Below are 21,736 nucleotides of genomic sequence, written 5' to 3' on the forward strand. Positions count from 1 at the left end.
ATATGCCTGTGTATATACTTTGTCTTTTAGATTCATTAACTAGACTCTACTGGTGAATTCAAGTTTGTGACTCAATGTAGCTCAGAGAAGAATGAGATAATAAGTTTCATCGCCATCATTTGATAAATGAAATAAGAGTTCCAGATGATAAGAGGCTTGCACAAAGTGACAGAGCCCAAGAATGACCAAGCCAAAGCCAGAAGAGTATTCTAATTTTTTTTTTTTTCTGGTAATGGGGATCGAACTCGGGTCCTTGCGCTTGCAAGGCAGGTGGTGGAGCCAAAGAGCTAAATCCCCAGCCCCCAGAAGAGTATTCTATTTAAGATTCATATTGATTGAAATTATATTTAAAGTACTAAAATTATAAATACACTTCTTACTTTTCTGAATGAGAGATGATTATTTTGGTGCTGGGGAATTTTGGTGGGGTCCTTGTCTCCAGAAAATATGCTATAATTGCCATGCCAGATTGTCCCACCTTTGACTTTCCAGTTGAGTCAACCTACCATATGACTTTTTTTTTTCAGATTTGTTTATCATTTAAATTTGATTTTAAAAACTCCAACAACTAGCATATTCACAGATGATCTTGTGTACGTAAATTTGCCTGTAAATTTAAATTTCATGTTGTATGATTGCTTCAAGATGATAAATATAATAAAACTCTAGCTATCGCTATTTTTTTTCAGCTTCATTCAAAGAAATATTAGACTTTCTACTCTCTCTCTTTTTTTTTGTCAAAATGTATGGACTATCCAGTGGAAGAGCCTTGCAAGTTATTTATGACCTAAAAAATACTTTTATTGAATAATGAATGACCCAGTTTGCATATTTGTTGAAGTATAGGAATTCATTTTAAAAATGGCTAAATACTAATATTCTTGGGTACCTGAGTAAAGGAGCACACAAAAATATATTTTTACATATAGAGAGGGTATAGATTCAGAGCAAAAATTCGTAGTTTTTTTTCGTTTTGAGACCTTAAAAATTGTTATCAAGGAGAGCAACATCTGTGAGTGCTTTTGGGAAAACTTCACCACCTTGGGCTCATCCTCAGTCCTTCGACTCTTACACATCATATATATAATCTGTCAGGAAATGGCATCTGCTTTTCTTCCAAAGCATACTCAGAATTTGACTACTTCTCATGGCCTCCGGTATTCCCAGCAACAGTTCTCATCAAGTCACCACTCTCAATGGCCTAGATTATTGCAGTGGCTGCTACTTTATAAATAAAGGAAACCATGTAAACTTTTCACTTATAAGGGTGTTTCTTCTGTAATCACATGCATCTTACTATTTACTATTTGTAAAGTATTGAGCACCTATTATGAATATAGCTTGTAGTTAATAGTTCTTACCCATTACATAGAGAAAATCATCTTTTGAGGAGATAAGAGCAACATAAATTAGAAATTTATTGATCACATGAGTTAAATGCACAAACCACAGAAGTACATTATTAGAAAATACCCAATTGAAGTTAAGGAAGTTTTATCAACTGATAAAGGCATCTACATGAATTTAGTGGTTTAGGCAAGGTTTCATGCCTTGTGAAGACAAATTGTGTCTCAGAGGATGGTGAAGGGTTGAGTAAGGCTAGGTAGCATCTTTGCAGTTATCTTAAGGTGGAAATGAACTCAGTGTTTTCTAAGAAAATGTGTACCAGTGCACTAAATAAGGCAAGAAGGCCATTGCATTTGAAAGGTAGTTGGTGAAGACAGATCTGGGTTCACCTGAGAGTCCACTTTATGACTCTAAATGTTGAGCCTCCTTATCTCGGGACAGAGTAGGTAAGGAGATGGACCCTGTCAGTATTGCTGTTAAGAAAGCCAAAGTGAGAATGTCATTCTGAAGATTTTGATGGATATAGTTAAGGCTGCCCTGTAGTATCCAAGACTCTGTCAGTCTTAGCATAGAAAGTTCCATGTCCAGGGAAATTCCTGATATAGGCTGACTCTATGGTTGGTCACTTTAATCAAGTTCAAACAGCAATTGGCATTAAAAGCCCAAGCCAAAGGGACATATTAGGATGTTGACAAGTGAACAGAATATGACATCATGAGATCAAGGGCATGGTGTTTCTGAGGTTTATTAGGCTGGAATATCATTAAAGTTCTCTAGAGGACAGAATCAATAGAAATATGGATGTATTTTATATATTATTGTATTGATATAAATATGTAATTGTTGATCTAAATATTATGTAATTATGTAAGGTGATTTATTAGCTGGACTTACAAGGTCAGAGATGGAATTTCCCACAGTTGCCATCTGCATATCGGAGAGCTAGAGGACTCAGTATCTTCTCAGTCCAATCAACTGAAAGCCACCCAGCAATAGGGATGTATCAGCTATCCAAGATGAAGGTCCTGGAGAGAGAGTTGTTGGTGTGATTCTGTATTGAAAGACTGAAGGAAGTGGTGTCAGATGTCCAGAGACAATGGTATTACTGACAGATATACCTACTGTAGCGGAATTGAACTATTTAAGCAGAGGTCAACTTCTTCCTTCCTCTCCTTTTATTAAACCCAGTCTTCAGGTCTGTTGGATGTTGCCACTCACATTGAGTGGATCTTCCTCTCAGTTCATTGGCCTATATGCCAAAAATGTTCGGATACTCCTACAGACACATCCACAATCTGCTGGGCACCTCAGTCCAACCAAGTTGTCCTTTACCATTAGCATCAAGGAAGGGGAGGGAGGTGGATTATATTTCGACTGATAGCAGTTTGGCCAAATGAAATTGAATTAAAAGTAGCCTGTTCACAGCAACTCTGATTAGAAGTTTGGTTGAAACATTTTTTTAAATGAATATTTTAACCACTGTCTTTCAAATTGTTAATAATAACAATACCAGTAATGATAGTAATAGCTATTACTCATGAAAATTTACCACATGCTGCGGTGCTAGTACCTTGCTATATTTTACATATTCAACAATATAATTTGGAAAGGGTTAAAAGTGTAACAGTTGATTTTGAAAGATTTATCAGATATAATTTTTTAAGGAAATATATGTACAAATGGATGCCCCCAAAACAGGAAAAGGTATATACACAAAGGTTTTAATAGGAGTTCTTTTTAATGAAGAAAATAGTGAATATTCTGTAGTCCTCTTGTAAATATGTAAATATTCTTTACATATTATACCCTCTAATTCTTCCAGCCGTCCTACAACATAGATTATTTTCTCCACTTTACACATGAGGAAACTGGTGGTATAAGAGACTAAACTGCTTGCTCAGTCATAGCCATTTAATCTAAAATGAGACTTTGTACCTTGTGCATCTCAAAAACCTCTGGTCTTAGTCACCAGAGAGTACTGCTTTCTGGTATTAAGGAACAGGGTTCATTTATTATTTATGTCTTTTATTGCAAAGTAATACATTAATTAACCCTAGAAAAATTATACAATATGCACTGGAAAAAAAGGACTACAGAATATTTACATTTTCCTTCATTAAAAAGAAACCCTATTAAAACCTTTGTTTATATACCTTTTCTTTTTCTTGGGTGTGTGTGTATAAAATATAAGACTATATAAAAATTGTTGAATATGTAAAACATGTATATATATATATATATATATTTCTCTAAAAATAACATCTGATAAATCTTAAAACCAATTGTTAGACTTTTAACTCTTTCCAACTTACATTGTTGAACATTTAGGCTTTTGCAATATTTTGATATTAAAAATAGCTTACACTAGAAATAATTACCTAAAATGTGTAAATATAAATCAAAATGAAAGGAGACTTGCAAACACAAAAAATTCAAAACTATGGACAGCAATGCAACTGGTTGAATAGGTTGCAAAACACTTGTTTTGTAGTATATCCATATTATAATAGTGACAACCAGTTACTAATGAATATTTGCTTTTAAGCAAAGTAAGATGTTTAGCAGCCTTCTGAGTATTTTCAGCAAAGTCTTTGGTAGCCTGAGGTAGGAACTGTAAATAGGGTGTTTGGCTCTAGGCAGAATCCCAGGATGATTGAATCTAATCACTACAATTAAATGTAAGAAGTGATGCTGTCCTGGGAGGATTGTGCTCAGGGTTTATAAGCCATGAACTGAAGAACAGAAATGATGGATGTAATAAGAAGAAGTGAATGTCCAGATAAAAATATTCAGCTATCGAATACGGAGCACATAGGTAAAACCTGCCTAGTGACAACAGGGAACTGATATGGAATTCCAGAACATTAGATCAAAACTCATTTAATCTCTTGTGACAGAGGTCATCAGACTGGGCGTGGTATGAGACTACAGTGGGTACGAGCTCTATAAGGTTCCAAAGATTAGGAAAGTGGCAGGTTTTGCAGGAGAATAACTTAAAATGTAGTAGGAATTGTGGGAAATTAAAATTCAGAATAGTGTAGTTATATTAGCTTTCCATTACTCTTATTAAATATTAGAGATTATATACATTTATAAGGAGGAAGGGCTTCTTTTAGCTCTTCAGAAGTCTCAGTCCAGTACCATCTGGCTCCATTGCTCTGTGGTGAGGCAAAACATCGTGGCAGGGAAGGTGTGTGTGGTAGAATAATGTTGCTCACCTCGTGGTGGCTTGGATGCAAAGAGGAAGACTGGAAGGGTTGAGTCCCCATACTCCCTCCTTGGCTCACCCACCCCTGCCCAGTGACCTAACTTGCTTCCACGAGGCCCTATCTCCTGCAGGTTCTGCCTCCAAATAGCTATGGACTGGAGACCAAGCCTTTAACACTGCCTTTGGGCGACATTCAAGTTCCAAACTACTGGGCAAGGAAGTGATTTAAGAGGATACTTTTTGATACTATTGTGGTAGCCAATGAAAAGGAGGAGAAATTCTTTGGAAAGTGCTAGGAATATGTGTAGAAAGACATCCCAGTAAATAATTTATTATGCCTATAATTATATTTCTCTTCATATCACAATTTTGGCAAACAGAAAACGTGGCTGATTTTTTACAGCCTGTTATGCTACCATTCCTTTCATTAAAGTTTTAGCTGGTATATTAAAAATTTTCCTTTATAACAGGGGCCTTCCACAAATATGCTGTTATATGATTACAGTTTAATATAATATTATTATGCTTTAAAATTAAAAATTATCTTTTCTGAGTGCTGTTAAAGCCATGGTAAAATTAATGACTAATATGCCAGAAAGAAGTTTCAATTAACTTTCTTGGACATTGATCAGATAAACACTAAGATTTGTGACTGTACTCTGACATCTTTGAGTAACCTTATAAGCAAGTGGTTTCCAAACTCTGGGAAGTATAACTTCTGATTTAATTTAAAGAGATCTTTTTTTCCCCTGAATGTCTTTGTTTCTTGTTTATTTTTGTTGCATCCAGAGTAACGATTGTAAGGAGTCAATTTAATGTTTTTAAAGCAGCAATAACTTTTTCATATTTCTAGAGGTATGAAATTTGAAAACTTTCAAGTGTCTTATAAATATTGCAGGAACACCCTTCAATTAACTATATCTAATAGGTTGATTGTCTTTGGTGCTTTGAACTTATACAGTATTACCTTAATATGAAAATCATTTCTCACTCTTCCATGGAATTTTTTGCTATATATTTTTGAAATTACAAAGCAATCTCTACTTGTTAAAAAAAAAACAACTTAAAGCAACATTGGATGTAGAATGTCCTCTCTCCCATCTTCAGAATAGCTGTATAACAGCATGATGCACATCTTTCTAATTTTCTTAGGGTTTTGCTTGTGTATATACGTGTGAGCGGTCTGTGCATTTATTGCCTGCTCCTCTTCTTTCTTACTCCCTTCCCATCTTCCCTCCTATCTCTTTCCTTTTGTGCTTGTCCTCCTTCTTAACATAAATGCCTAGCATACTACCAAGGAAAGAAGGCAATGGTTTTGTGATCTGTGCTTTACTGATTTGCACTCAAGTGGAGCTTATTTTCTTCCTTTTCTCCCTTTGCCCACCATGAAGGTTCAATAAATTAAGACTCTGCTTTGCTTCAGTTTATTCTCAGTAGACAATTAGGAACTGTCCCAGAACAGTTGCTCAACTTTGTAAAAGAGAGAGAGGGTCTGGGTCCTTTCTCCTGGGGATAGCCAGCTATGCATCCTCGTTTCTGGCTTCCTTGGTGATTGGCTTGGCTCCAGTCCCAGAGAGGCATTTTGTACCAGTTGGTTCCAAGTATAAGGTTTCTTTAGGATTTCATTTTTGCAGCATTCTTCTTGTTTCTGTTACTGGTTGAGGTTTCCTGTCCTTTCCTATCATTTCAATCATGTTTGATTTTTGTCTTCTAGAATTTTCTAAGAAGTTTGGTGTATTGATAGTGGACCTTGTATTCTTCTCTCATTTCAGTGAGATTTAGGGAGGACACAGAAGTGAGGTGTATATGAGGGTTCAGTTAACACATTGAACGTCCCAGAGGTCTAATCTTTCTGCTATCTCTGTTCTAGCTTCTTTGAAATTCTTTGAGAAAAAGAAGTTATTTGTATAATACCATGAATCAACAAATGGCATTACATTAAATTAGAAAGCTTCTGCATAGCAAAGGAAGCAACCAACAGAGTGTAGAGACAATTTACAGAATGAGAAAAAAATGTTGTAATTTACTCCTCAGAGAATTAATATCTAGAATATATAAGGAACTCACAGAAGTTAAGATCTTCCCAAAATGAAAGATCCCATCAAAAGTGTCAACTAAAATAGAGACTTTTCAGAAGAAGAGGTACAATAAGTATAAAATGTTGAACATCAGTGGCCATTAGAGACATGTAAATCAAAACAACACTGATTAGTCCAGTAAGAATGGCCATCATCATGGACTCAAAAAAACAACAAAAGCTGCCAGGTTTGTGAGGAAAAAGAAACCCTTCTACATTGTTGGAAGGAGTGTAGACTAGTACAACCTCTGTAGAAATCATTATAGAAAAATTAAGTAAAAATAGAAATTCCATTTGGCTTAGATATACATCTAAGTATATTCAAAGGGTTAAAGTCATTACAGTTCAGTGATCCATGCATGCTCTTGTTTATAATAGCACAACTCACAATAGCTAAATTATGCAAATGGCTTATATGCCCATCAACAGATGAATGGAAAAAAATGTGGTGTATATACACAGAGTAATGCTCTGCCATAAAGAAGCATAAATTTGAGTCATTTGTAGGAAAGTAGATATACCTTGAGACCATAATACAAAGCAAAATAAATCATTCTCAGAAGTTAAATGTTGCATGGTTTCTCTAATATGAGAGACACAGAGGTTAAATATTGCATAGTTTCTCTAATATGAGGGATACAAAATATAAATAATATAAAAGAACAAAAATAAAGACAGTTGGTAGGAAACAAGGAGATAGATTCTGTAGAGATAGAGAGGTAGATTCTGTGGAGATAGGAAAAGGGATCTGAGAAGGAGGGAGAGATGAGGGTAGGGGGCAGGGGGAGAAAACACTTCAGATGTGATATGTATTTGTACTAGTTCCTCTTGATGAATGTAATTCAGGAGAAATGTATCACAAGCATATGCTAATAAAAAAAACAAAATAAAAATCGATTTGAAGTTCCTCTAGTTTGTGTTGGAATATGAAGGATTTTTTTTTTCTTTTTCATTCTTGCATTAAATGTTTATCATAATAAAATCACTGAGGTCCCATTGCTGTCTGCCTGGGTATGTAAATGACAACACTGCCCAACAACGCACATTCATGGGCTTGCAAGGTATTACTTGGAGAAGGCCAGTTACTATTACAGAATTCGTTTTAACATTTTTACATAATTATTCTTACTTCATTTGCACATATAAATTCATTTTTTCTAATATATATCTTTGTGTCTTATTTCCAGATGACTGAATAGTTTCTCTTTCCATTTTCAGTATCTGGATCAGTTGGTGATGTAAAAAATTGTGATAGCAGCTTACCTCAGGCACATGGCACTCAGCTAATACATCTGAAAATGATTTCTTAGTAACTACCAGAAGCAAATGACTGGCTCAACATTTTGTTTCTTTATTTCAGGAAGGAGAAAACATTTTCTACTTGGCAGTTGAAGATATAGAAACAGATACAGAACTTCTGATTGGTTACCTGGACAGTGACATGGAGGCTGATGAAGAGGAACAGCAAATTATGACAGTGATCAAAGAGGGGAAAGTTGAAAATTCTAAAGGACAATCAGCAGCTGGCAGAAAAGGTATTGCAACCTTAATTGGTGTTCTGAGAGAATAAAAGCTGTAGAAGAAATACAGTGTGAACTCTGAGTTATATTTGTGTTATAATGCAGCATTGTTAGAGAAAGAGGGTGTGGAGCTGTACATTCACTGATCAGTCTGAAAACACCAGGTTAGTCACTCTGAGCACTCACTCACTCGTCTCCACAGGGGAAAAAAGTTCAGAGATAAAATATATAGGAGGACCCTGCTGGATCCCGGAGGACTGAGTCCTGGGCCTCGCTCTTCTTTGAGATCCTTTGGAAATCCTGAACTTCTGGGATTCTCTTTCTGTCTGATCACAGAAGCCTGCAGGATTGCTAGTTTGTCTTATTTTGATGACCTGTAACTTGTGATGGTCATAGGTTAAATTTACTTAAACTAGTTCTGCAATCTAGGAGATAGATTTTACATACTTGTCAGCTGTTGGAAAAGAAACAGATAGTATTGGAGCTTGTGTCTGTTAGATTGTGTTTTATGTATGAAGGAAGTTTGAGGGAAATGTGAATGATGTTTTATAGGTATTCACATTTTGTAATAGACTATGTGTCTCAGTCCACTTGGGCTGGACTGGGTAATTTATGAAAAATGGAAATTTATTGTTCGCAGTTCTAGAGCCTGGGAAGTGAGTCCAGAATCAAGGCACCAGCAGATTTGTTGTCTGGTGAGGGTCACCACACACCTCACAGATGTCACGTTTTACCTTTGTCTTTCTATGACAGGAAGGCAAATGAGCTTCCTTGCACTTCTTTATAGGGCACTAACACCATTTACGAGGACAGAGGCCTCAGGGTCCAAATACCCCTGAGGCCCCACCTCGAAGTATTATTCCATGAAGATTGAGTTTCACTATGTGCTTTTAGGGGCTCACAGACGTTCAGACCACAGCAGACTGTATTTTTCCATTTTGTGGAATAAAAGCACTTCAGCAGTGACATTGGTTTTAGTAATTGCTGTGAGAGATTACTTACATAGGAATTTACAATTCTGGCTGAGTGTCATTGGCTAGAAGGTATGAGCATTCTTTCACCCTTGCCGTTTGTGTCTGTTTATTTTAATTGGATTGTTTAAGAGGAGAGGCTCTGATATTTTTCAAATAAGCATTATACTGTTTAGAACATCAGATTTTGGCAATTATTTCTGTAATTATGCTTTTTGGGGGTATTTATTTTGCCTCCATCATATTTAGGATTTCTATTTATTTTGTTCATTTTCAAAATTTAAAGGTAAAATATTCCTATTTACCTTTTCCTGCCCCAGTTTTTGTTACGGTAATAACAGTTTTTATCATTTTTGTAAACAGAATCTACAGAAGCTTTAAAAGATTTTTAAACATATCAACCAGGGATTCATTTATAAGAGCAAAGAAAGAAAAACCCCAGCAAAAGAGACAAAGAAGCCACTCATATCTCTAACAGTTAAAACTTTGGTTAAATAAATTATGTTACCTTTCGTTTAAAAAATTTACTTGAGATGTTACATAGAAATAAAGATTAACCTGTTAAATTGTGTATAAAGTGGCATCATAAGTTTAGTTTTTCCCAGACTAGTTATAAATTATGTATGTAAAAAAGATATATCAGGCCTAGAAGTATAGGATTGTCTCTGAAAAATGGGCTCATTGGTATTTTTATTTTCTAAATCCAGTTTTTTTTATTAATCAGAAAAGTATGTGTAATTTTAATAATACATTGAGAAATTTGGATAGGTTTCTGTCAGTCCATTTGGGACAACAGAGCTTTACTCCACCTGCTGGAATCAGCAGTGTTTTTTTATGACCTTGGTCTTTTTTCACACAAATGTCACATTCCCCCCTGGTAAGTCAACAGTTCACTTCAGTTGGATTTTTCTTCTTGTGATGCAAAGCGTGAAGTAAAGATGAACCATTTGGGGAAAAAGTTGTGTTTTGCAGTTCAGTCTTTATAATAACTATTTGGCCTGAAATGTTAAGGTAGGTTAGACTAAAAATTGAATTTGATTTTGTATTAATTCAGTGAAACCCAAGTAAATGATTTTGAAAATAATGTATGTCTCTTCAGTAACACCTACTGCTATTGTTTTTGGACAACACTTTGTAGTCATTCAGAAAATAAGAATTTTCCTCACTGAATACAATTAATTTGCGTTTAAAATGAGAGCAACAATCAGCGGTTCTTGGCTCTGAATTTCCATCTTGTAAATACGCGTGCTCATTTGTGTGCAGAGGCCCATGGCTGTGCAGAGGACTATGCCTGTCCGCAGTGTGAATCGAGCTTCCCCAGCCAGGAGATTCTTGCCGAGCATCTCCAAACATTACACCAAGAGCCTACAGAGGAGAAAGAATTTAAGTGCAAGAACTGTGGGAAGAAATTCCCAGTTAAGCAGGCTTTGCAAAGACAGTATGTACATTAAAGAATACTTTTGAAATTATAGCTAACACTCAATTCTTCCATTTGGCTTGACTGTTTTTAACCTGTGTGTGTGTGTGTGTGTGTGTGTGTGTGTGTGTGTTTGTGTGTGCGCACGCACGCACACATGTGAAAGATAATGAAAGAGAGAGAGATTGATTAGGCATTCTACATATTAATTCATCTTTTCATCTAGTGCATTGCTTTACAAAATATTCTGATTATGAAGTTATAAGGAAACACTTTTATGCTAATCAGTCTTTGTCCATTTAATAACTTGCCATTCAGTATCAAACTCATTGGTTTACTAATCTGAAGTTCAGAGATAAATATTATTTAGCCTGTGTTTTGAGGTGATATGTCCTAAATTTCAGTTGTCACCATTTGATGTTCCCTCTGAAATCAGTTAAAAGTTTTAAAAAATGTAGAATGCTCAGAGTATGAAAAATATGTAGACATTATGGGAAGAACTGTTTATTTTACAGCAACTTTGGAGAAATAATTAAATACAGGATGTGACAATATGATGAATTAAATGATATGCACAGATCTCAATCCTTTATTATCATAACAATCTATATTGACAGCATATATCATCCTTTTATTTAAATATTTTACAGGGTCAAGAATTATTAAAAGTGATCATGACATATTTAACAGACTACATATGAATAAAAACTCATATATGAATAAAAATATTTAATATGGGCTTAATATTCTTTTTGTGTTTCATTAAAGTTCTACAATGTGATCTCTCATATTAAGGCCATTTCCATATGTATATTTTATATATATGTATATTGTGCTTATGACTTTTGCATTTGAGAATAAAAATTTCTTCTTAAATTTAATGTTTAAAAAACTAAAACTTTATAATAACAGATGAACATTTAGAGATTCTGTTAGTTTCTTTTTAAAAAGCCTCCTGTGTTTATAGCAGCACAATTCGTAGTACCTAAATTTTGGAAGCAGCCTTTATGTTCATCAGCAGATCAGTAGATAAGCAAATGTATTTATACGCAATGAAGTACTACTCTGCTATAAAGAAAGCTGCTATAAATTTGTGTCATCATAAAATGAGTGTACCTTGAGAACATATATAGTGAAATAAATCAGACACACAAGATTAAATATCACATGCTTTCTCTTATACGAGAAACTCAAAATATAAGTGAAGTGCAGAATAAAATTGTGTGTGTGTGTGTGTGTGTGTGTGTGTGTGTGTGTTTGTGTGTGCGCACGCACGCACACATGTGAAAGATAATGAAAGAGAGAGAGATTGATTAGGCATTCTACATATTAATTCATCTTTTCATCTAGTGCATTGCTTTACAAAATATTCTGATTATGAAGTTATAAGGAAACACTTTTATGCTAATCAGTCTTTGTCCATTTAATAACTTGCCATTCAGTATCAAACTCATTGGTTTACTAATCTGAAGTTCAGAGATAAATATTATTTAGCCTGTGTTTTGAGGTGATATGTCCTAAATTTCAGTTGTCACCATTTGATGTTCCCTCTGAAATCAGTTAAAAGTTTTAAAAAATGTAGAATGCTCAGAGTATGAAAAATATGTAGACATTATGGGAAGAACTGTTTATTTTACAGCAACTTTGGAGAAATAATTAAATACAGGATGTGACAATATGATGAATTAAATGATATGCACAGATCTCAATCTTTTATTATCATAACAATCTATATTGACAGCATATATCATCCTTTTATTTAAATATTTTACAGGGTCAAGAATTATTAAAAGTGATCATGACATATTTAACAGACTACATATGAATAAAAACTCATATATGAATAAAAATATTTAATATGGGCTTAATATTCTTTTTGTGTTTCATTAAAGTTCTACAATGTGATCTCTCATATTAAGGCCATTTCCATATGTATATTTTATATATATGTATATTGTGCTTATGACTTTTGCATTTGAGAATAAAAATTTCTTCTTAAATTTAATGTTTAAAAAACTAAAACTTTATAATAACAGATGAACATTTAGAGATTCTGTTAGTTTCTTTTTAAAAAGCCTCCTGTGTTTATAGCAGCACAATTCGTAGTACCTAAATTTTGGAAGCAGCCTTTATGTTCATCAGCAGATCAGTAGATAAGCAAATGTATTTATACGCAATGAAGTACTACTCTGCTATAAAGAAAGCTGCTATAAATTTGTGTCATCATAAAATGAGTGTACCTTGAGAACATATATAGTGAAATAAATCAGACACACAAGATTAAATATCACATGCTTTCTCTTATACGAGAAACTCAAAATATAAGTGAAGTGCAGAATAAAAGATAATAGGAAGTAAAGAGATAGATCTTTTACAGAAGAGGAGATCAAGAGATGAGGTGGGTAGCCGGGCATGCTGGTGCACGCCTCTAATCCCAGCACTTGGGAGGCTGAGGCAGGAGAATCACTATTAGTAGACCAGCCTGGGCTACATAGTGAGTTCCAGGTTAGTCTCAACTACCGTGAGACCCTTTTTTAAAAAAAAAAAAAAAAAAAAAAAAAGATGGTGGGCAGGGGAGAGAAGGGCTGAGAGAAGGAATTGAGATGTGTTATGTACACATACTGGTTCCACACAAGGAGTATAGTCGTTATGTGCTGCAAATGTGTACTAATGAAAAATAAAATTTTAAAAATTAAAAAAGCCACCAAACAATGACTATTTACCTTTTAATAATACACTCAAAAACTGTATTCTAGTGAATTTTTATTGCATTTAGACTTACATATTCCAAACCAAAAATACCCTTGCTGAACTAGAGCTTAGAGTTTAAGTATATACTTAAAAAAAATCTTCAAAAGGCAGTAACACAGAATGAAAAAGGAATGTGATTTTATTCAAAGGTAGTGTATTCTCACATCATTTTCTTAGAGTTCCAGTTTTTGTTACTCTTTTGTCTTTTTCCCCCTATTTTCCCTCAGTGGTCTTCAGTGCACAGCGAAAAGCAGTCTGAAGGATTCTTCACGGAGTTTTCAGTGCTCTTTTTGCAATTCTTCCTTCAGTTCAGCATTGAGGTTTTGTGTCTGAGTTATGAGATGGCTGTTAATTGTGGATCATTTTTTGCATGCACAATTTCATGCTTCGTAGTGACTCAGTATTACACTAATTAAGTTAAAGGACTTAAATGCTTTTCTTTCTTACCTGTGTAGGTAATGCATGAAATGACCCTGAAGCTCTAGTAGGGAGCATGTGTTACAAAAGCCTGCCATGACGTTGGAATTTTGTAGGGGGTCTTTAGCATTTCTTCTTCCTGTCTGCCTTTGCTATTTGTCTTGTAGTTTTGAGCAGCACCAGGAGACCTGCCAGGGGGATGCCAGGTTTGTGTGTAAAGCTGACAGCTGTGGGAAGAGGCTGAAGAGTAAGGATGCCCTGAAAAGACACCAGGAAAATGTCCACTCGGGTAAGGAGTCATTTGAAGGTTGTTTTTTAAAGGGGTTTGCTCTCCCCAGCCCACAGCGGTCTGTTTTAAATTTTCACTTTTGAAGTCAAAAGATGACTTTTCCATTGTTTCACACAGATGTGGTTTATTTTCATTCCCCACACTGTTTCTTTTTCAAGTAGATTTCAAACAGCATTTGTTAGTTTTTCTATCTCTGAATTGATCATTATTATAAACCTCAACTTGAATCTAGTTTTGCTTGGTAGTGAGATGCATTAAAAATAATTTTTGATAATAGCATATGAAATTTTTCCTTCATAAATTGTTGAGATTTACAGCTATAGATATATTTTGAAACTAAGTGATGCCTTTCTGCCTTAATGTTTTTAACAGAAAAAGTCAATTTTTTAAAATGCTTATATTTCTTCCATACTGGAGAGAATTCTAACTACATTTTTCAACGGGAATTGAATATATTTTAATTAGTCAAGCAAATGCTATTCAAATTCCTTCTAATGGCTAGCTAAGCAAAACAAATACAAAATTTGATTGTCACTTAGATTTTAGCTAATTATCACTTTGTAGCAATCAGTAAATGTGTTTTGATTTAGAGATTGAATCTTTTTCACTGAGTTGAGCCACTGGCTGTATTGTCAGTTAACTTTTTATTTCCTTAATGTCTTTTCCCCAAAAGACACTGAGGTTCCTTGAACTCCGTATGTCCTTGTGAACATATTTTATTCTCATGTATTTGCCTTTGCCCTTGGCTTCTGGGAAGTGGGTACAAATATGTCTCTGGATGGGAGTGGGTGGGCAAGTTCCTTTTCTTCTTTACTTATTCTCAAACTATTGTGAAAAGGATATTCACCCTAACGTCTATTCTCTATGTTTATTCATTGTCCCAAGCGTATCAACTTTAATAAAGTTATAAAGGCTGCTGGTATGAGCCTGGCTGCTGGCTCCAAATTCACAGTGTTGGTTTGGGCAGCACAATTAGTGTGAGCCCTTTGTGAAAGCCCCGGGTGGTGGAAGGTGGTCTCGTGAGATACACCTTCAGCTGGTTTCCCATCACTGGGACTTTATAGTGATGTTTTCTGTTTGAAGAACATGTAAATGATAGGTGGAAATGACACTGTCCTGTGATTCTGAAAGACATGCATAACTTTTTGATAGACTTGACTTCATAGTTTTTTTTTCAAATGCTGTTCTGGTTAAATTGTTGCTCTTAATTTTCTCTATCTATGTCTGTAATGTGTTGTAACAAAACTTTCATGTCAGTTTTAAAGTTAACTTTGCTAAAATAAGTAGAAAACCGGATGCATTTTGAAACTGGCAATTTTTGCATTCTCACCACTCGGCATGTGGTTGTCAAGCTGTGCTATAAGCATAAATTGTTGAGGATTCTTGTAATTGTCACTGGATAGTCAATATTACAGATTCTGGAAATTCATGGTGATTTGTAAGAAATAATTTATAAAATGAGATTTTATTTTGTTTTTTTTTCCTATGTTGTAAATTATATAAAATGTGTACTCTTGCTGATTTTAGCCAAAAGTCAGTATACATACCTTTTTCTGAATTTGGTACATGATTTCCATTTCTTATTCATGATCTCTCTGCCTCTTCTTGATGTGAACTACACACACTTGAGGAAAGAATATTCCCTATTGACAATAGCAGGCAAAGCAATAATGGCATATATTGTTGTAGAATTCTTTATTATAAAAGGACAAAGGTATGCAAAGAAATAGAAGGTCTTGCAGCTTCTACTTATAACAGATTTCCTTTTTAAGGGATATGAATTGAAAATGCAGAGTAAAAGGAAGTTGAGCATTTATTTATTTATTTATTTTCTTTTTATTGTGTTCATTGGCACCTTCTAGGTATAAAGTACAGTTACGTTCATTACTGGGATTTTGTACCTTTACATGACAGGTATTGGTCCTCATTTTTTCCCCTTGTCCCTGCCCTCCCTTCACCCCCTCCTCCCTTCCCCAAAGTTGAGTATTTAAATGAAGGTCATAATTTTCCATAGAAACTATAACATGGTAGGTAGGTCCTTAGACTAGCTCCTAGAAGCATACTTTTAAAAAAAAAAAATTATTGAGTTTATTGGTACAATCTAGGTATACAATACAATTGCATTCATTATTGGGATCCTGTACCTTTACATGACAGGTCTTGATTCTCATTTTTCCCCTTGTCCCTGCCCTCCCTTCACCCCCTCCTCCCCTCCCCATTTACAACACTTTATTTCCATTTTTTCATTTTCTCATATTTTTTTCCTCTCCCTTATTACCTTTCCACCACCCTTCCCACTTTCCCTACACCTTTAGTCCTTTACTTCCTATTTCACATTATTAATTATCTCATTAGGATCCTGTGTACTATTATAGTTTTTCACACCAAAGAAACTATTCGGTATTTCAATTAAAGAAATCTTTATATGAACATTAAAAATAGGGAATCCTAAAATAAAACTAAAAAGGAAAGTAAAAGAGAAAAGGCAATGATGTAAAATTAAAATAATCCTTAATTCTGCAGATGAATATGGTCCTTGAACATATTTAAATTGCTTCTTGCTCTTGTAGTCTTATATTATTCTCTTTTTTTCATTTTTTAGAGAATACTTTATTAGTTTCTGTAATCAAACCCACGTAGATATGACCTTATGTATTTAATACAGTGCATTACCCCTGTAGAAATGGAAAAAAAAATTAACATTTCTAGACCAGTATGACATTAATTTCTGTACAATGCCAACTCAACACAGTAAATTGGGATAACTTTTTCCAAAGTCGACAGCACAGTTAAAGTTTCCAAAAATTCAAATTATATATATTTATAATATATATTTATATTTATATAAAAAGATCAATAATAGCCGTATGTTATGCATCAATAGCAGCAACAGCTTTTCCAGGTTCTGCAGTCATCTGAACAAAATTATAGACATTCAGTACACTCCATTAAAAAAACAAAGAGAAGAATAATACCCAGAAAACAGCAAAGCTCTGTTGCTGTTGTGGTACCTGGCACCATTTTTTTTTTATTAGCATCTTAATCATCATCTGAAGAGAGAACATTCTAGAGTAACAACATTAAAAATAGCTCTGATAAAGCATGGTCACTATTACATATCATAAAGCAGGTACAAGATATTTTACATTCACAGAGGTATGATACAGTACTGTCCTACATCTGTATTACTAGAATCAGTTTTGATTTGAAATTTACTTTCTCTGCAAATAAGATTGCTACCCCTGTGTCTTTTCTGGGCTCCTGTCACATGGAGAATTGTTTTCCATCCTTTCACTTTCAGTCTTTGGGCCTAGAAGCATACTTAACTGACATTGTGTTGTAACTCAAGTGCTTGACTATGTGTGTAGTATGGTTCTTTTCACCATCATCTCCTGCTATTCCTGAATTTTTTTTATTATGGTGCTGGGGATCCAACCCAGGGCCATGCACACTCTAGGCAAGCATTGTCAACTGAGCTATATCCTTATCACTCCTGAATATTTTTGAAAGTTGCATGTGAAAGTCATACATTAGATTTACTTGTATATGGGAGAGACAAAAATAGTATACATTCTAGTTGAGGCTTTGTGTTGGTGCTGCTGTTCTTGAGCCTAGGAAAGCTAGTAGACTTGTTACATAGGAGGAAACAGAGTATGAAAGGACTGAGTTCCTGAACCCACTTGCCATCTTTTTCATTTGCCCGGTTTCTGTAAATGCTAGCAGTATATGGGAAATAGCATGTATCTATATTATCAGATGTGTAGTCATGAGATTTTTTTTTTTCTGCATTTCCTTTCAAGAAAAATTTCTAGCTCTAGGATGAAGAGGAAGAGACGTGAGGAGGAGAGAAAAGATTTGAGAGCATGGGTGGGGGTTGGTGTATAAGATGTGCCATTGGCTGCAGGACAAGGGCAAAGGAAGAGTAGTGCTTGGAGAAACCACTTCTGTCTCTCCTTTCTTTCTCCTCTGACCTTCCTGTTAGAAAATATGTGGCCAAGCCCCAAGGAGCAGTTGCCATGAGGGCAGCGATAGGGCAATTAAACATTAAGGGTCAAAGATGGTAACTAATGGGTATTGGAAAAGAGAGAGTATTTTTTCAGTGGCCCTTCATTTATAATAAATGCTTGTAGGGAATCAATGAACAGATATATGCAGTCAGATATTCATTTTCTCAAGAGAATTTTCTCATTCAGTAGCCCGCTTGTCAATCACCAGAAAATTTTCTTGACTGAAAAATTAGCATGAGGTAGACAGTATTTTAAATGAATGCTCTGTTGCCCAGATTATCTTGGTATCTCGAAAAGTCATATTTGTAAAGTGTGTTTTTCTTTGATAAACATGATCTTATAGTAAAATCATTTTGGAATTTTTTTTACTTGGTTTGTATTTGCTTCAAAATAATTAGAGAATCGGGGAGTGCATAGAATTGTGGTTGGAGCAGGAATGGGCATAGACTAGAACTCATTGTTGGAGTTTTGTGGTGAATACATGTTGGTTCATTGTTTCTGTTTGTTTTTTTTTTTAAGTCAGGGTCTCATGATGAAGTTTTGAAATTGATATGTAGCTCAGCTGGCCTTGAATTCACGATCTTTCTGGCTCAGCTTCCCAAATATGGGATTACAGGTGTGCGCTACCATGCCCAGCAATATGTTTAATTTGTGTATTTGAAATCGATCGGTTAAAAGTGGGAAGCATGATTTTATGGTCATTTATGACAGTATAGATGATACTGTTATTACATCACATCTTTACAATGTTTTATTGAATGTCTATGCATAGAAATGTTTCATTTAAATAACCATCATGAGGTTTGAATTACTGTAAAGTTAGTCATTATATAAGACAATTGGATTTTGTTTTAACGTACTATAAATATAATGCTTGATTTTATATTATTCTGTTAACATTAATCTAGTAAAGCATGTGTTCACAGATGTTGTCAATCAAGTGTTAGAAGCAATAATCTATAAATCCCATCTTAAAAACTTAGTTGATGGAATAAAATATTCTATTGAAGTGTAAATGGAATAGAAAAATCAATTTATGAATTGTTTTTCTTTCCTAAATATATTTGGTTCATTTTATTTTTATGGAGATATGCTTTTTTCTTTAAATATTATGTTAGTACATGAAAAACTGAAAGGCTTATTTTGTGTAAAAAATGCTATTTCAAGCTGAAGGCTTCTCAAATTTAAAAAGAAAGGGTCTTAAAATACAACTTGCTCTTTATCTGAGTTTATCGATATGTCTACGTGCATCTAAATGGATATGAGATTCTGAATTATGAAAATGAAATTACATGTTTAGAAACACTATCTGTTGTACCTCTCAGTAGTTTCATTTAATTTATGATGGTATTTTACTTCTGTTTTAGGAGATACTAAGAAAAAGCTCATGTGTTCAGTGTGCAATAAAAAGTGTTCCTCAGCATCAAGCCTACAGGAACATAGAAAGGTTAGTAAGATATAGCTTAACTTTCATCACAGTAAAAGATCTTCCAGTCATTTATAGTGTCTACTGTAAGAAGTTTCAGTTTATTTTTATTCATTCTTAAGACAGGGCATTGCTATTGGCAACATGTTCTAGAATGGAAAATTAATACGCAAGAGAGTAAAAGGATATTTTAAGTTATTATTATTCAGAATTAATTGAAATACTTCAATGCCAGGTGTCATCTAGCTGAATCCTTCACTTAACCCTGATTTGGTTTCACACTATATCCATTGCTGTTTGCTCAGGAAAAGCAATAAATACATAAATTAATGAGAAAAATATACCTTTGTTTGGCATTTATAATGTTCTGAGAAGGAGCCTTTGGCTATTAAGAGGAATAATATTATGGTTTAGTCTGACACAACCAAAACTAGATGCATTATGATATAACAATAAAATAGTAATATGAATTCCTAGTATAATGTTTTCTTAAATTTACTTTATTCTGTTTTTTTTTTTTTTTTTTTTTTCCCCTCTGTAACAGGGATTGAACTCAGGACCTTGCACTTGCAAGACAGGTGTGGTGCCATTGAGCTAAATCCCCAGCCCTCTTTATTCTGTTTTTTTAATAATAACATGATAAAGCATGTCCAAGTCCAAGTGCTATTAGCAGAAACAAATGATTATGTTAAGAGAAAATAAATTTAAGTCACCACATTATTTTGCTGTGGAAATTAATCTGAAAAACAAATGACACCTATTAACTAACAACATTGGCAACCAGTTACTAAGATAAAATTATAATATAATTTAGATTTTGTTCACATTATGGCGAAGTTCAAAATATTTAAAAATATTTAAGAAAATAAAATATTTTATTTTGGTGAATTAATACACAAGGAAAGGGAAATGGTACTAACGAAAGCAAAATTACTTTTTTGTAGTTTCTAAAATGCATTTTTACTAGCTATACATATGTAGATCTATTCTGTAGTAATAAAATGGGACTTAAAATTCATATGACTTTTAACCTAATAATTCCAACAGTTTTTTGGAGATAGTTAAAATATTTTAATATGTCTGTGGCTACATTCTGTATGGTGCATGATTTTGATCCTTTTATGGAAGAATAATGGAATAATCATTGAGATTCAGGTTAGTGGGGCTCTTCTGTTGCTAATCTTCCATTTAACATTGGGCCTCAACTTTCTTATTTTTAAAATGAAACAATGAACTAATGTTCATTTTTTAGATGTTCTTCATTGTAGATCTCCTTTTCTCTCTCTATCACCTTTATAGTTTGGGAAGCAGAAGCCTAAATGAGACAAAAATATTAAATATAAAAAATTAAATATATTAGAACAGATATTTTCTAAACATTCTCTTTTGTCATCCTATAATTTACTCAGTCTATTTAAATCTTAGAGGTTGAAATTTAGGGTAGTTTACTAAATAGACTAATTTAGCAAAATTGGCCATGGCTTGTATTTGTGAATAATGTACTTTTTTTTTATAATATAAGAACTTTTTCCTCCGAAGAAAATAACTTCCCAGAATGAAATTTTACATGATGGTGATGGAATACAGGCATGATTTCTTGTGCTTTTGAGTTATCACTTCTTATAGAATGTAATAAATTATTAGCATGATACAGCCCTTTCCTCCCTTCATTAGAGTCTAATCACTCAATTTTAACTTTTCTGACTATATATATATATATACATATATATATATACAGATTTTAATGACTCCAGTCTTGACATTTTAGTTGGATGAGTCTTAATGTCTAATAGAGTTTAGTTGCAGTATTTCGCCTTGCCAGTAGATGGTACTTTGTGACAATGCTAAATTACAATAAGAGCATAGCATTTTGTATTAGTGGATGCTGTCTTGTATTATACTTCTTGAAATTATTTAATTTAGGATTTCAAAATATTATCCTCCAGATCAATATGATATATATATATATATTTTTTTTTTTGGTGCTGGGAATCGAATTCAGGACCTTGTATTTGCAGCACCACTGAGCTAAATCCCTGGCCCAATATCATATATTAAATTTTACAAAATGTGTTTTTGGCATTTGGCATATGTACTATTACCTATCATTTTTACTTTAGATCTGTTTTATTAAGCCACGTTAGGAGTTTTGAAAATAGTTTTCTCATGCTTTTTGTATAGTAAATTATCTCTTTAATAATTTGAAAACTATCAATTTAATTCAACCTCAAAAAGTAATGTTTCAGAGGCTATGAGAGTTAAGTGAACAAATCAGTACTCTGTAGTACTGTATGCATTTTATTTGT

At 33.9% G+C, this 21,736-nt stretch overlaps 1 protein-coding gene across 3 annotated transcripts in view; it reads left to right on the forward strand.

Moving 5' to 3' along the window:
- Prdm5 (PR/SET domain 5) overlaps window positions 1-21,736 on the forward strand; it is a 193,904-nt gene that overhangs the window by 73,597 nt on the left and 98,571 nt on the right. For 2 of the 3 annotated variants that reach the window (XM_033760015.1, XM_033760016.1), the window contains exons 4-8: window positions 7,993-8,167; window positions 10,387-10,561; window positions 13,519-13,611; window positions 13,876-13,997; window positions 19,372-19,451. In XM_033760015.1, the coding sequence (XP_033615906.1) occupies window positions 7,993-8,167; window positions 10,387-10,561; window positions 13,519-13,611; window positions 13,876-13,997; window positions 19,372-19,451 (645 nt within the window). The remainder of the gene's footprint in view (window positions 1-7,992; window positions 8,168-10,386; window positions 10,562-13,518; window positions 13,612-13,875; window positions 13,998-19,371; window positions 19,452-21,736) is intronic. The other variant, XM_010610928.2, reaches the window with a different exon arrangement.

Source organism: Fukomys damarensis, unplaced genomic scaffold (genome assembly GCF_012274545.1).
Source record: "Fukomys damarensis isolate Sample0158 unplaced genomic scaffold, DMR_v1.0_HiC HiC_scaffold_38, whole genome shotgun sequence".
NCBI classification, from domain to species: domain Eukaryota; kingdom Metazoa; phylum Chordata; class Mammalia; order Rodentia; family Bathyergidae; genus Fukomys; species Fukomys damarensis.